Genomic DNA, 17,481 nt, shown 5'->3' with positions numbered 1-17,481 from the left:
AGAGTCACAATTATAAAATAGTATTAATTGCCCTTTGTCCCCTTCCTTACTCCCTGGGAATACGTCTTGGTGATTCTGTTGAAATATTGACCTGATAATTGAATAAATTGCATCAAGAAAGGAAAAGTTTCAGAGGAATGGAAATGGTAAATAAGACAAATGTAGATACCTCTCATAATTTAAAATATCTTGACTCGGATATTGGTTTGCCCAGAGACAGAGGGGGGCAATGGGCTGTTTATTTCACTAGTCCCAAAGGTTTTATAATAATGCTTTCTTATTCGTTGGCTTAAAAACTTTAAAGACTTTAGTGAATTTTGATTAGTCCTTTATAATAAGTTAATAATAAAATAACCAATTCCTTTACCTGTGAGATGTGGTAAAGTTTGTTGTCTTATTGTGCGCAGAATTTAATCAGCTAGTTACAACAATAAAGGTAAACAATTTCAGGGGACTAATGTTTACTTAAGATGATATTCTAAGATTCCTTCTTTTCAAAAGCAAAGCTTTTTTATAATTATGTCCATTTAAAACATGTTAATTTTTAACCTTTATGATAACAATTTTTTAAAATGATATAATTATCCTTTTCATCCGATTTTTGAAATACTGATTCCTATTTCAGCAAGGTACAATGTTATAAGCGACGCATCTCTAAAATAAAGTCCTTAAAATGTAAGTCTGTCCTTAAAGCATATCCTGTATCCTTTATTAAAGCAGTTTTGCAACAAATTTACTTACAAATTTTGTCTACTTATACATTTATATTATGCTTATTCGGTTTTACACTCAACTGTTAATGTTCGTTTGTCCTACCATTTCAGATCTTTGCTTTTATGGATGCTGTCATCTATGTTAGAAAGAGGGCTTCTCTAAAGACTAGGGGTTGTCCATACGTCCACACCTTGTCATAGCTCTAAATATTGTAAATTCTACGCAGCTATTTTTTTGTAACCACGCAGAAATATATAAAGCAAAGACTTTGAAAGACAGCAAATAAAAAGGTTGCCAAAAGATATTATATATTCAAAATTTTACCTTTTTAAGTTCAGAATGATACCACTTAAACGTTAAATTTATTGAATGTATCAAAACAATTTTAGATATTTTTATTGTGTTCCTATTAGCTGATTCTATAACAAGTGCTTTGTTCCATTTTAGTACAATTCAGCAACAAAAAAAATTTTATCCAAAAAAAGTATAAATAATATATGCGTTATCGATTACACAGTCCTTTTTTTCAAGGTAAGACTATTAAAGAGTACATAAGATTATTAGCTTAAATGTACTACAGTTCAATTTTATGCCACGCTGAAAAAAAATAAACAACTTAACAACAAAATATAATGAGATCATGAATATTTAACACAAGGAAAATTAAATATATACTCTATTTAATTTAAACTCTATCCCAAAGGGATATTTTGATTACTATTTTACTTTAATCTTTATAGCATCAGATAACATAAACCAGAAGAGTGCACATTTGCAAAATTAAGGTTTCCATCCTTTTGGCAAGGATCTTTCCCACCTTTCTACAACCGTATACAACAAATGTGAAAAAAATTGCCATTTAATTGACGCCGCTTATTTGAGTATTGTGATTATGTAGGAGGGTTTGGACACCTAGGTAGGTGTATGTTTACACCCCCATAAAAATAAAATTACATCTCTCTTATTAAAGTTTTACCGTTTCTACTGCTGTTATATTTGGCCTGATAGCTGAAAAGACCATGTTCTGAGCGCCCATCCGCCATTGACCTGGCTCTGGACCTGGTAGACATCTGAGAGATGTGAGATCTGGCATCCTCAGGTACGTACCCACCGTTCATATTCCCTGCAACAACAACAAAACGGAGTTTAATTTTATGATATTTAATAATTTTTTAATACATGTAAATACTACTAACGCACAGCAACTACAATGTCTGTAAGTTATCCGCAAATACAATATGCGCATCAGTAAGACAAAATATATATCTATTCTGCAATTTATTGTAAAATGACATGATACTATATTGATTTTTTGAATGTTTAAAAATGTTAATCTATCTATATTCTAGAACCAAAAATAGCTTTCCTTCGAATCATATTATTTGTATAAGATTTATCTTAAATGTATATACATTATTTTAAAAATTCTTAGCGTAGGAGTAAACACTAAAATGTATATAAAAATAAATTTTATTTTATTCTGTTGAAATAAACATAGTACGTCATTTGGTTTATTTAATTTGTTGGAAATTGGTTTTAAAAAAAATATTTTACCTTGACGTTCAAAATTATAGCGTCCTCTGTCTGTCTTCTGACTGTACATTGACACTTGATCCCAATCTTTTTCTCTCGGGGGTGCTAGACCCAAGCTTGCTAATCCTGCCAGGGGGGCCACAGGACCACCTCCCATACCAGCCATGTTTAATCCGTTCATAGACATAGACAAGGTATGGATAGGCTTATCTTCTAATAATTTCTTAGATTTCCTATTGCTTGACTTCAAACATGCAATAAATATGATGACAGCTACAACAACACAAACAACGATTGCGGTAGAGGCGGGAATGATGACGTTGTCCAGCCGTCTGGCTCCACCAACGCCCTCCGTGCGAATCTCCCTGCAGTGTTTGAATTGGACGTTGCCAGGAGTGATGTCAACCTCCTCCAAGGAAACTACACACACCACAATGCATTCCTGATAAATAAAATTTTAGTAATTCTAAAGATTCATTAATTTAGAGGCAAACAGGCAAAATCTTGTTTCATTGCCCTTTTTAAATGGCAAAAACAAATGTAGAACCTAATAACAATCGCAAATTGCGGTAAAGTTACTGTATAACGAGCAACTGATTACTGGCCATAAAAAAAACAAAAAAACAATGCAATATTACTTACATTATCTGGCACATTCTTGATCTTGAACTCTCTTTCACTAGGAGCCAGGGGAGGACCTTGCTTGAACTGTGGAGTTCCAAACAACCTGTAAATAACTCTAAATCCCAGAATATTTGTAGTTTCAGAATCCCATTTGATGATTATACTGTTGTCCTCCTTGTAGGCTTCCTGGACATTCAGTAACTTTAGAAACAATTTTTATAATATTATCTTGAAATAGCAAAGTCATGACTTTGTCAGGCAGAAATAACCTCTTTGGGATACATGTTTTAGGTGTTAAGATAGAGAAGGATCATTTAAAAGATCTCAATTGAAATATCATAATAAACTTTTTATTATGAAAAGGTTAAATAAATTGAAATGTACCAACAATAACGAAGGGAGTTAGGGAAAGCATAATTGACGATAAATATATCTTTGCTTTAATTGTAACATGTAATTTTTGTATATAATATTACACAATTAAGAGAACCTAATAAAATTTTCTAAATATTCTAATGTCTTAAAAGTTACTATTCCTTAACAATAACATCCTCTACCATGGCCTCAGGAGCAATGTAGTCAGTATTGTCACCACTACCAAGTCTCAGGTCACTGGGCCGAGATTCAACAACAGAATTAGATCTGGGCATACACAAATTAAATAAAGACTTTGAATAATTTCATAAATTTTGTATATTACCCCAATATCTTTGCTTGTTTTTTGCCCCATAGGAGAAATGATATAACAATGGAGTTGAACTCTAGAGTTGAAATTATCTGCTAAAGGTGAAGCTTTATGATGAAAATTTAGGTTGTTAATACATAAAATCAGTTCATTTTTTACCCTTACATTATTCTATGAAATTATTTCGCTTTTTACTTTTCCTTATGCGAGCCTATATATCAGGAAAAAAGACGAAGCCCAAAATGCATAACTTTTGCACCACGTCGTCTTCCTGTGACGTCATATTTTTCATCTCTTTTTTAGGGATTTTCTTTCCCACTTCTCCTCTCATATCCCTCACTTATGACGTCACAGGAAGACGACGTGGTGCAAAAGTTATGTATTTTGGGCTTCGTCAGGAAAAAACAATGACTTGATGAATTTGTGTTGTTCTTAAAAAAAGGGACAATGAAAAGAAAACGAAGTAGCGGGTTTTGTCGTATTTTCACAGTATGATTTCTCCTATTTCTATCCACTGCGGAGCAATCATTAACATTTACCAAACCTAAAATAACCTATTAAAAGCTACTGTGAAAATCCGACGAAACCGGCTACTTCGTTTACTTTCCATGGTTCAAATAAAGTCTTCATGAATTTGTTGTATGGACCTGTTCAATGATCTGGGCTTTGACTGGAATTGATTATTATTAGTTGCCGCGTCTTGTGAGCTTGCAGACAACAGCGTCGATCCGCGGCCAACTAGAGCTCCATTGTCGCGGATAGAATTGTCGGGGGCAGGGGGAGCAAACACCTCTGCTCCAACATTCATCTGAACCTTCTGGATAACATCTCCAGGGAGGAGGCCAGCTTTGTTTATATTGACCGGCGGGTTGGGGTTTAGAGGGAATGTTTTGACTCCGCCCTCTCCTCTGGAGTTGATGACGTCATTGGACACGCCTCCTCCACCTCCAATTGATGATCTGACAACAGTTTCTGGGAAAGGAGCGGGCTTCTCCTCCCTTGGTAAAGAGCCTGACCTAAATAGTAAACGTATTATAGTAAAAAAAAAAACTGACTATTGGATAATATCTGACAAATAGGTTTAGGTGAATGGATAATAAGCTACATTTTTTCTTTATAAAAATCTTGCAAAATTATGTCGTATTTAAAATGATCTATTGGTAAGAATTTGAATTTAAGCGTTTTTAATTGATTTTTCCTATCCTTGTTACTGCCTATACTTACAAAACAAAACTTTTACCTGGGTGCATAACCAGAGGACACCACAACCGGTGGAGGAACAGTCAAGGGCGGCTTTGTGAAGGGTGGTGGCGGTGTCGACGGAGGGGCACAGCGAAGGTCATCTTCATTTAGTTGGTAGAAGCTTCGCTCACGTAGAGATACAGGGTTGCCGCAAAACTGTGGGTTCCGCTCACGTGATGTCACCTAAATTTATTAATAATTAAAATCTTACCACTAAGTAATTTTTTTCTAAAAGCATATAAAGAGATCTTCTCATTAATATTTTTAGTTACATATATACATGCGTAATTTATATTCAAATATATCATTTATTGTTTTAAATATATCATATTTGAATATTAATTTTTAATTTTTTTTACTAAAAATTGTAATAAGCAGTAAGTGTATCAGGGCAAATAAAATAGACAAAAAAACCAGGGATGGACAATACACGAAAAAAAATCCATCCAAATGGTGATAACTAAATCACCGGATTTTAAGATTAAAATCATTAATTGAAAAGTTTTAACACTTCTATATAATACACGAGAATATGTGTATATAAAACATTGGGTTTGCAATTTTTAATAGTTTCAAGTATGTATGAGAGAATTATCAAATAATTTAAAATACATTCATATTGATCATTGAAATAGATATTTATTAAATAATCATTTCCGATAAATACCGAATAAGTGCAAATTACCTGTAAATCATAGTCCCTGATCCACCTGGGTACCCAGGCCATCTGACAGTTGCACACCATAAACCTGCCTCCCAGGCTCAGCCCTTTCAGGGTCTTGTTCAGGTGGATGAAGGCCTCCTCCGGGACTGAGGACATGGGGTTACCATCCAGGGCAAGCAAGGTCAGGGTGTCTATTTGCTGGAAGGCATTTTCTGGGATGGATCGCAACAGGTTAAATCCAAGATCCAGAACCTAAAAAGATTATCGTGTAATTTTTATTTAAAATCGTGCAGTAGCTGGAGCATCAAGTTTTTAGGAGGGGGACAAAGTGTCTCAAAAATGAGCCATGTGACGTCATAAAAATGAGGGATTATCCATATCTTTTTTAGGGGTTTTCTCTCCCACTTCTCCTCTCATCTCCATTATTTTTACGACGTCACATGGCATGACACTTTTTTCCCCTCCAGTTTTTAACCCAAAAAAATTTTTTATTAAAAATTCTTTCAATTTGTAGCAAATCCTTAAAATTTGTATCATCCTACGTTTAAACTGAAACTACCTAATGTTAAAAATATATCTTATTTTTTAAAAACTCTTAATTAAACCATAGGTATTTTCATAATAATATTAATTATGGTACAAATTTGTATTTTACTAAAATATGAAGATCCAAATAAAAATTGTACATACAAATAATGACGTTAATCATAAAAGTTTGCTAAAAAAAGAATCATGACTTGTACAAAATATTCTAAAATTGAAAAATTTCGTTTTTAAGAATTTAGCATCTTAAAAAATTCAGTCAATTTTTAAGTATTCTAGCTTGAAAGAATAAGGTCTGTAGTGAAGGTAAAAAGATTGTAGTTAAAGATAAATTTGAAATTTTTCTAGCTACATGGTCGATTACTGTAAAATTTTAGGGCATAGATTATGTTTTTCTGTGCGTGTGTGTGTGTATGTATGTGTGTTCTTGGTTTGACCATACCATATGGTTTCTCCTTGGCATAACTGTTTATGTTAGAACACACTCGCCCACACACACACACACAATTTGGCTTTAACAAAATTTCTTATACTTTCTTGAGAACTAAAATGGGAGAGGGGGAAGGGAAGGAAAATTCAACACTTAATCATATGACTTTCATTTTTAGGTTAAATATAAAATATATATTTGGTTATATTTGCACCAGAACAATTTAGAAATTTAAAGTTTAAGTATGAGATCTAAATTTACAAATTTATATATTATAAAATTTTATAAATAAAGCTTTTACTAAAAATAATAATTGAGATAAGTGTCTTGAAATAGATTAAAATATCTTGAGTTAATTGTGTTCATAAATTATATTCAATCTGAAAAAACATTTTTGTCCATAAAGTTTTACAATAAAAAATATGAACATTGTTTTTTATGTCCTTTTGTACACCGAAAAAGTTGAAGGCAAAACAGTTCTTTCGATGAAATTTTACTTCCTAAATGAACTTCCAACTGCGAAGGATTTCATAGCAAATATTTCTAATTAAATCTTATTAAAAAGACATTGGTTTAATTTATTGTAATGATCTCTATGACAGAGATATTTAGTATTAAATTAGAGGAGAAAAGGCGGCTTAAAAGCAGTCATAAATTAGTATGCTTGCAACCAATATCATTTCAATGCTAAAAATGTCAACAATGAAAAAATACACGAAAAAAAGGTTTACGAAACTTCCTGATTCTGTATTACAAATGCTTAGAAATATTAGAAAAAGGTCAAAACCTAAGCGTGCAGAAGGGTGGTGTATTTTTTTTTGTGTGCGCCTCTGGCAAAACCCTGTGCACGCCACTCACTGAAAAGATATTCATAAAAGAGTTTGACTGCCAAGCCATGTCATACTGGCTACTTAATTATACAGAGGTCGACTTTTTTATGCTTCTTCCTTCAGATTTTCCGCCTTTTTAGCAACCAGACTGATTTAGTACTGACTTTTCTAACTAGTCTCCACTCCCCCATAAAAAGTATCTACATTTTAGCTGAAATTAATAAAATCTTTGAAATTATTCCTCTTACCCGTTATATAATTTGTTTTAGAATATTTATCCTTATTTGTGTTTGGTAAGATATTTGTGTTGGCTTATAACTTAATAAAAGGATGGTAATGTACAGAGAAGGCAGGTACCATATGTCTATTATACATTCATAATAATACAATAGTATTATCTACCAAATAAAGGAAAATACCTTATTTATTTGATAAAGAAAAAAAGCATCAATACATGTTTTGAAAAGCTAGAAAATTGGGATGACTTTGAAAAATGCCACAAATCTTAACACCCAAAATAGCGTGTAAAAAGAAAGTAGTATTTGAATTTTTTTAAAACCTGTTAACTTTTTAAAAACAATTATTTTGCTTTACAAAATTTATTGTATACTTTATTATAACATTTTGTTCTTACTTTAAAAAATCACCCAAAATAGGCAAGGTCCTCCTTTGTCAATAATAATTAATACCTTTCTGATTTTTTTGTTGATTGATCTAATTTATTAAAACTAGTTTCAAGGGGCTCTGTGTTTCAAGGAATAAGGATGGTGCAGGAAAAAAAAGTTTAAAACCACCACAGGACCTGTGGGTTTAACCTCTGAGAAGTACAGCATAATAGGTTCAGTGGTAACTGAGATCTTAAGCTATAGACAGTCAGACATCGTGCTACTTTTTATTATAGAGAATAATACAGAAAAGAGAATGACTATTTTATTTGGATTTTTTAGTATGTTTTATTTTATTATCTTAAATGTAAACTTTACAAGACATTGGTCTTGCTAATTCAAAACCCCTGCCAAAATTAAACATTTTACTACAATTTACCAGTAATTAAATTCAATCTTTTGTTTAAAAATCAAGACTAAGCCAAAAATAACTTTATTTCCGGGAAAAATATGATAAAAATAGATATTTAAGTTTGTCAAAATTGTTGAAAAATATTTGATGTAAAAATCTATAATATTTGGTTTAAAAATAAGATGTACTAAAAATATATTTTTTTTTATTTTTGAAAAGTTCAAATTAATTTTATTGAAGATTTTGGTTTTAAAGTTCATTTTCCACAAATAACTAAATAAATAAGAGAATATTTTATACTAATATAAATAATGAAATAAACAATATCCTTATCTAATCATTTCAAATATCGGAAAAGTTGGAGGCAACCTAGATTTGCTTAAGATTTATCATTACTCCACTGTTATTTGTTATGTGATAATAGTCAGAGAGAGAGGGGACAATGGGCTGGTCATTACACTAGTTCCCAAAGTTTTACAAAAACGTTTCCTTATTCGTTAGGGACTTTTAATTAATTTTTATTGGTTGGTTTATTAAGTTGAGTTTCAAACGTTTCAACCTCAAATTATAACCTACAGAAGAGGTAATATGTGTGTCATCATTGGGGATGTACATCAATTTATCGTTTATTGCCTTACCCCTATAGATCCCTGGGTGTTTGTGTTAAGTATGCAACAAAACAAATCTCTGATAAAGTTTAATTGTTGGTATTTAGACAATTATTCCGTATTGAGAACAAACAAGGACAATCATGCACAATAATTACATAGAAGCGTGCAGAAGGGTGGGAGGTGTATCCAATCTCTGGTTGCCTTTATTAAAAACCCTTAAGACTTACACTTACACGTCCAAACTACGTACCCTCTAAGTATTTCCTACCAACCTACAGATCAGACTTATTTCTAGAGTTGCCTAACTCCTAAAAAGAGTTTCAAATCTAATCAACTGAATTCAAACTTCCTTATCTGGGAATGTGTGCAGATTAAACAGCGTAGCGACTATACATGTCAGTACGTCAGAGTATTTTTTGTATAATAGGGACAGAATGTTTTTAATATAAAATATCAATATGTTTTTTTTTACTGCATTTCCTACAAAAACATGCATTTATATTTATCAGTAAAAAAACGCAGTATTTCAAATGTTTTGTTATTCACTATATGGTCGTAATGTTAGAAATATAAATTTTTTCTTCATGCGCAACATTAAAATATCAGTCATCATAATTTTTTTTTAATCTGTGCTCTAATAATGAAAACCTCCTTGTAAATGAAATAGAGCGATAAAATACAAGGACAATAGTTAAACCTATCTTCGAATAAAATGGGCGGCAACTCTTATTTTAAATGCTTTTCTATCTTACCATAAAATTGGTAATTCCTAAATGGCATTACAAGTTCATACGTAAAACAAGAACAAACATGAAGCATACCAGCTACAATATACATTATCATATTTTGTAAGATAAAAGTAATAACAAAAATCAACAGGAATATTCAATAAATCCCTTAATAAATTTTTTTGTTTGATAGTTTAATTCATTTTATCAAATCATTTTTTAAAACTTTGCAGACAAAAAAGTTAGAGTAGCAGTGCAACTAATATGACTGAAGCAAATGAAAAAAGGTGTTGCTTTATAATTAAGCATATTCATTTTAGATTTAATCTTTTTCTTTGCATATTGAGAGAACATAAGGGCATTTGAGTTGTAGAAATAGCTTGAATACAGCATATGTAGTATCATATAAAATTTAATTCCCTTGACGATAAGGTAAAATGTTAAAAGAAAAACAACTCTGAGTCTAGGCAAGCAAGTAAATTTGTTCTGACGTCAACAACGTTCTGCTTATTCTACGTTATGAGCGATGTCACTGTATATTTGTTAAAGGTCGTCTGTCTTATCCAACTCTCTGATTTGTCATTTGTTATGTTCCTTGTTAATTTTCAATGATGTGTTTTTTCGATTGACCTCTACCAATAAATTAATTAATCTAAAAGATTTCAATCAAATAGAAATGATTTTATACAAACAACAATAATTCATCAAAATTTAAGCATAATTTAAAAAACAAGGACGATTAAATATAAGAGTAGTGAAGCTGTTAGATATTATAAATAAAATATACGAAAAAGAAAGAGAGATAATTATATATTATTATTTTAAACTTTTAAGATGTATGCATTAAAACTAAATTAAAGAAACAATGTAAGTGAAAAAAGTGCCATTAACGAATGTCGAAGGGTTTGCAATAAAAATCGGACAACCCTTAGAGTGGACGGACACGAATACTTTAGAGTAGCTTCGTTACTTATAAATATTTTGACCTTTTATAATGATACAAATCATTATAATTGGATTTATAAAGTATATTGTATAATTAAGAGGTATAAAGAAAAAATTAAGTAACCTTTCAAATAAAGTACTATAAAACAAGATAACAAATTCCAAAAAAGCGAGCCTGTTAACAAAGCCTAATCATCTAAGTAATAAAAAATCTGATTTTCAAATCAATTGGATGATTGAAATTGTATGATGTGAAAATTCAATGCCGAATGGATAAAAAACTGATGTAAAAACATAAGATTTACTCTTAAATAGATTATACTTTAATTTTACAGGAATCTTTTGACAATGTTTAAAATCGATAAAACGACCAGATATTCGTTACACAATATTATATTAGGGATAGATACACCTCAAATATGGATAAGCTTTGCTTCAAATAATATAAAATGTTACGGTACCCAAAACTAAGAATGAAATTAATTACTCTTGGTTTACATCAAAATTCTCATTGTTGTATAGAAAGCAAGGATGATTTTGTCAAAAGTGTTGGATTCAGAATTTTGGCTCTAATCGAATCGTTAGTTCATTCTTATTATGAAATTTTTAAATATTTCTACATAAGCAAAATAAAGAAAAATTATTGGATTTAAGCAAAAATGAAAAAACCTTAAATAAAAAAAATATTGTTTGAAAATGTGCTGAAGAACTATAAAACTTTACACTGTGTCTACTTGATAAGTTTTTGAATAGCTGCGCTTCTTAAAGTAGGTTACCGTTAATTAAGGAAATCTGGGCTTCATAAAACTTGATTAACAGAAAAAGCACAATATAAAAGAACCACCATAATAATGCTCTTATAATTTTTAGAAAAGGGCCCTAAAAGATAATTAAAGTTGTTATTTAAAATATAAATTTATTGCTTAATGTTAAGAATAAACGTTTTTATTATATGTACTTGCAAAAATTATTTTAAAAATTGCTCTAAATATTTGCTTAATCCTTTTGTATCTCAAAATCTGTATAAGTTTAAAAATGTTAGTTTGTACAACTCAATCAAGATTTAATATAGATCTCCAGAGGTCTTGACACAACAAATGAAATAACCAGGGATAAGGGATGGAAAACCTGACCGAAAATTAGGTCTCAGCCTCCTTTTAAAAGTGATGGGGCAACTTTTCTTTTTTGCCTATAAAATCAACTCATTTCCCCCAGTTCCTCATTGGCTGTAGGCCAATATCCAATAGCCTGAAACTTGCTTTTAGCATTAACCAATTAATTAATAACAAACGCGTCCCCCAGTTCATTATTGGCTAAATTAATTCAACCAAACATAAATTTCTGCTATTAGAAAGACAACAATGGAAACTTTCCGCTATTAGAATGACAACAATATATATGACGTTCAATCACATCAACTTATTATTTAATTTACACATTAATAAATGTCCATATAGCAAAACATAAATTGAGAGATCGTTTTTTGAAGACTGAGTAGGTTTCAACATTTTATACTTTAGAACAATGTGAAAAACTCATGTCTTTAGACAATTTAAAAGTTACATTTCATGTGGAATTGATAACCCATCTAAATGATCACAAATACAAAACTAGTTCAATATGTAAATAAAAGTGTACTGTGTTTTGTTAAAAAAAAATTTCATTAATTTTGGTAAAAATTATTGCACACTTAATTGAACTTTTCTGTTAATATTTAACGTAAAATAATTTTTTTTTTAAATTCTTAATTTATATGTTTGCTATGGAACAATTAGTTGATAGAATGTTACCCATGTACTTATTCAATTCTACTTAATTTATTTATTAAAGCTGGGGAGCTAAAGCGGTGTTTATTTCTATATACAAATTTTGGGGTGAAGTAGATCCCCCCTTAAAATGTTTGAAAATAAATCAGATTTAACCATCTCAAAAAAAACTTTTTTTAAATGGGGGGGGGGGGGGGGTTGGCGAAGTAATAACGGGATTCTACTTAAAGCAACTAACATATTGGTTCTTTGAAAAGTTTTTATTATATTTTATGATAGGTGAAATCAACTACCTGAATTCTATTCTATACTTTTTTTCTTTGCATTCATATAATAGCTATTTCATCATTGTTCATAGTTTTCAAATCTAACTACTGCGTCATCCCGAAACTAGTTTTTTAGGCCTAGTTGGAAAATAGGCCTGGAATAATATTTTCTTACGTTTCCCATCCCTTATCCCTGGAAATAACATGTTTATAAAAATTTGGGGACCATTTCAGTATATTATACCTTCCCTCCATAATGAAGTTATGAATAAATATCATATTTATACTTACCCTTAAACTTTTGAGTGTATTAACAGCTTTCCATGGGTAGGTAGTAAGAAGATTATTTAGTAAGCTTAATGAAGTCAGAGACGTTGCCACTCCATCAAATACATTGTCGGTCAGTCCCTGCAGTTTTTCATCAATAAAACAAAAACATTTACCATATATTTAGTTCAACTACTTTAATAGAAGACAGAATAACATTTCATTCCACCCAAAAATATAAGACTATAAAGAGCAAAAATTATCTACAAATGGCATATATCTGAGCTTTCAAACTAAGTGCATTTCGTGCATTAATAGCCATCCCCCTCCTTATTTTTAAATAAATTGAAAAATAGTAGAGTAGCCTTTTTTCCTGTGTTTATTCCCTAGGAGGACCCCTAACTATGCAGGGCATATACCTGCAGAGCCCTAAACCTGTGGAAATACCTAGTGCCCAATATAACCTAACCCAACCTTATATAAAGTAATAAACAAACAAAAGAAAAACTAACTTATTTTCAATTCATTTCAAAAGTAGGTAAAGGAGGGGTTATTTCCTCCCTGTCTCTGTTTACCCCCGTTTCTCTTGACTACCCACGGCGCAAAAAGGATACGTAATCCAAGCATAGCATAACCAGTTTATCCTTTACCAAAATATTACTTTTCAATAAATACCAATTTCCTGAGAAATAAGAATTACACAACACTTTAGGAAACCCCAGGATAGGGAATAGCTATGTTTCGCATCGTATTATAGGCAGCTTTCTGCGGATATTAAAATAAAAATTATAAGATTGAAACAAGTTTTGTTAGACCCGAGGTTCCGAAGACTATACATGATTTTTCAGTATGGCCGAGAATCGGTTCTAATCCAGCGGATAATAATCGGAAGTCATACTGGAAAAGAATATTTTCAATTAGCAAAGCCGAGTAAATGACAATCTGGCAAATTTAAATTTTCCTTATATCACTATAGACAGACGCAGAAATAAAGTTAGTTTTAGGAAACAATAGAAGCTTATTGGTTAGTAACCAAGAAAAGCATGTAGTCTCCTAAAGCATTTTTTGATATTGGGACAGACAGATGTATATATACATATATTTATATATAATTTTATGGTTGCCTCCCATTATAGAAGAAAAAACTCATTTTTATGATAGGTATATATTTTATGTTTTCTACTAACACTTTTTAAATGAAATTCCCAACCTTATCCTTATTATGTTAACTCAAAAGCTGTGTCATAGGTCTAATTGTAAGGGAGTAATCAAACCAATAATCAAACATTTTTTAAATTGTCTATCTTAACCTTTTAAAGGATTTGTTGGGTCATTTTTTATGAAGAATAAAAATTTAATTTTTATAAAAAAGAAAATAATGCATATATTCATGGTTTGTTTCAATATTTTAAAACTTTTGATGTTTTTTTTAAAATAAATTCAATATAAAAGCTATGATACTTTTTCCCTTCCTGGCGCCATCATTGACTCATATTGTTTATATTTATGAAGAACAATAAAAATGCACACTAGACCTGCTCAAAATTCTGATTATTCATTTATTGATAAAAAAAAACACTTTATGCCCAAGCCTAGAAGTTAAAGAAAAATCCTTTGAAACCCCTCATTTTACCCCTTTAAAAAAAGTTTGGACGACCTTGTACCCCATTGAAAATAAATATTAAGATGTTTTTACCCCGGGTATAAATTTTACACTTGGGAAGGGATGGGAGGTTTGCTCAGTAAAAAAATAGAAAGTCCACATACTCCACAAATATAAATTTTTGATCAAGTCTATTCTATAATAGTGCCTATACACTTGTCAATATTATTGAAAACATAATTGGGTTTACCGGCCCCTTTTATATCACATAAAAACATTACTCAATAAGCAAACAATTGTTTCTTGTTTTAAATGACACCCACTGAACAACAAACCCTCTGAATTTGAAGTTCTAATCCTTATAAGATTCATTAGTTTTGGTCGATTGGACGGTTTGACGTACCCCCAATAATTAGAAAACTCATCATTAAGGATTTAGATGTACGTCTGTATGTAGATCTATCCTTGTTGGATAATTTGTGATAATCTCTCACCTTTTTCTCAATTTTTTTCAAAATATCGCTCTTTAAATTAATATCTATAATACAAAGAAGTACGATTTCTGTCTTTCTGAAGCTTAAAATCTCAGTATCCACTGAACCGATTGGGGTCTACTCTTCAGGGGATATACCAACTGGTCCCGCCCCCCCCCCCAAAAAAAATTGCTTTTTAAAGCAAATAGGGGGTCGACAACCCCCCCCCCTCCAAATTTTTTTTTTACTTTTTCTTTTTAAATCTAAAATATGAAAAATTAGGTTGATCAAAACTCTTGGGGTGAAGCCGCTAGTATTTAAAATAACAATTATTATTGGGTACCTCCCTTGCAATATTATGAATATTGAGTAAAAGAATATACATTAGCGTCTGCACAAAATTTTATTATTTAATAGTAGAGCAGTTACTTTATTTTTAATTCAATAACTTTTCAATAAAAGTTATTAAAATAAATGAATTTGATAACTAAAATGTTAGGTTATATATAAAGGCAAACTTTGTATATATAGATATTCAAATTTTTTATATTTAAATTATCTTTTTTCTTTTATTGATAAATTCCTGGATGACGTTTCTTTCAAGATTGAGGGCTGTCAGTGAACTCATACCAGTCAAATCAGAAGCAGTTACAAACTAAATACAAACATAAATGAATTCTTAAAAGATCTTTAGTGACATACAATCATTAGATTTTATTAACAACTAATACTTTTTCATCATTTAATTCAGACGCTTGATTTTTAAAAATCTGCCAACACATTACAAATTTATACAAAGTTTTTTTTTCAGTCACTATGACGTACGTATAGACGTTAGGGATCTTATGAGAAAAGACAATGGACGATAAATTGATGTTCATTCCCACGGATAATAAACCAAATATAATAAATATCGTATTCTGAAGATCAAAATTATTGCTAGTTAGAAGCAATTAATTAAGATTCTATAAAGGAACCCAATCTTTTAAAGCCGACGAATAAACGAGGAAACTTTATATTTTTTAATAAAATAACATATTTTTAATGGAAATCTAAGAATTATCTTTTTATCTGTTTAAAATAAACTGAATGCTTATTTATTTTTCAGTTGCAGCAAATTACGTGACAAACTATAAATTTAAAATAAAGACACTCAAAGAAATTGTAAAATTCTATAAAAACAAGGATGACAACATCCATAAAAGCGAAGCACTGAAACGGTAGGACAAACGGACATTAACACTTGTATAGTATCTGAACTGAATAATCAGAATTTAAAAGTATAAGAGTCGAAGCAAAAGTGTAAGTAAATATGTTGAAAAACTGCTTGAAGCAGGATAATGTTTATGGACATACTTACATTTTTGGACTTGATTATAGAGTTGCTTCGCTTATAATATTGTTCTTTGTTGTCCCAGGAATCAATATACCAAAAATCAGATCAAACGGATAATTAGAACACTTGAAAATTTGTTGTTAAAAAAGTAGAAAAATCAACATGTTTAAAATGGACGTACGGACATTCTGGTAATGATTATAGAGTTGCTACGCTTTCTAAATCGTACCCAACTACTACAGGAATCATCATGCAAAGTTTGAAATCGATAGGACAATTCTAACATGCCTAAATTAACGAATAAAAGCTATCTATCTCGGACGGACGTACGGACGGACGGACGGACGGACGGACGGACGGACGGACGGACGGACGGACGGACGGACGGACCGACCCTAATTATAGAAAAGCTTCGCTTTTAAAAACTAATTTTTGAAATTTATTTTCAATTGTTAAATACATAAAAATCTCGACACATTAGGTTATAATAATTTTCATAAAAACATGTTTTATTTTTATCCATTTCAAAAGAAGAATTACAGGGAAAAAGATATTGGATATTTAGCTAACAAACACTTTATTTAAACTATATTGCCTTCTTAATTTTCCAAAATTATAAAAAAAACATTTCTTTTAAAATTTAACATAAAATGAGCATGCTTTGGTAAATTAAGATGCCAAAAACAGTTAGTTAAACAAAAAGACTGAGCCAAAACCTTAAACATCCTAAACTTTTTAAATTAAAAAGGCATATAATAAATTGAAAATACCCAAGACCCAACACTGCCCTGCACAGGATGTTGAAAATACCCAAGACCCAATACTGCCCTGCACAGGATGTTGAAAATACCCAAGACCCAATACTGCCCTGCACAGGATGTTGAAAATACCCAAGACCCAATACTGCCCTGCACAGGATGTTGAAAATACCCAAGACCCAATACTGCCCTGCACAGGATGTTGAAAATACCCAAGACCCAATACTGCCCTGCACAGGATGTTTAAGGATACTGGAAACAAATTTAAAATTAAACTTTTCTTGCGCATTTCCTTGCGTTGCGCGCTCCTTGTTGTACATCTATTTAGTCTTTTATTTCAAGTAATTGTTCATCAGTGAACAAAGTTAAAAATAAATTAAAAGTATTAATCCCTGATTTGTTCGACCAAGACTTTTCTCCTAAGGGCTAATAAAACATAATTTTTA

General features: G+C 30.9%; 1 protein-coding gene across 1 annotated transcript in view; it reads right to left on the bottom strand.

Moving 5' to 3' along the window:
- The window catches only part of haf (leucine-rich repeat and fibronectin type-III domain-containing protein hattifattener), a 54,381-nt gene that overhangs the window by 10,949 nt on the left and 25,951 nt on the right, over positions 1-17,481 (bottom strand). Inside the window, exons 8-17 of the mRNA XM_080170585.1 lie at positions 15,528-15,596; positions 12,890-13,009; positions 5,484-5,714; positions 4,797-4,981; positions 4,204-4,572; positions 3,403-3,513; positions 3,294-3,309; positions 2,890-3,057; positions 2,269-2,689; positions 1,691-1,837 (exon numbers count right to left, since the gene is read on the bottom strand). Coding sequence (XP_080026711.1) covers positions 1,691-1,837; positions 2,269-2,689; positions 2,890-3,057; positions 3,294-3,309; positions 3,403-3,513; positions 4,204-4,572; positions 4,797-4,981; positions 5,484-5,714; positions 12,890-13,009; positions 15,528-15,596 — 1,837 coding nt within the window. The remainder of the gene's footprint in view (positions 1-1,690; positions 1,838-2,268; positions 2,690-2,889; positions 3,058-3,293; positions 3,310-3,402; positions 3,514-4,203; positions 4,573-4,796; positions 4,982-5,483; positions 5,715-12,889; positions 13,010-15,527; positions 15,597-17,481) is intronic.

The sequence above is a fragment of the Acartia tonsa genome, chromosome 1 (assembly GCF_053477335.1).
Source record: "Acartia tonsa isolate MP-2025a chromosome 1, ASM5347733v1, whole genome shotgun sequence".
Lineage (NCBI taxonomy): Eukaryota > Metazoa > Arthropoda > Copepoda > Calanoida > Acartiidae > Acartia > Acartia tonsa.
The sequence above is the reverse complement of the archived record's forward strand: the minus strand, read 5'-3'. Positions and strand labels throughout refer to the sequence as shown.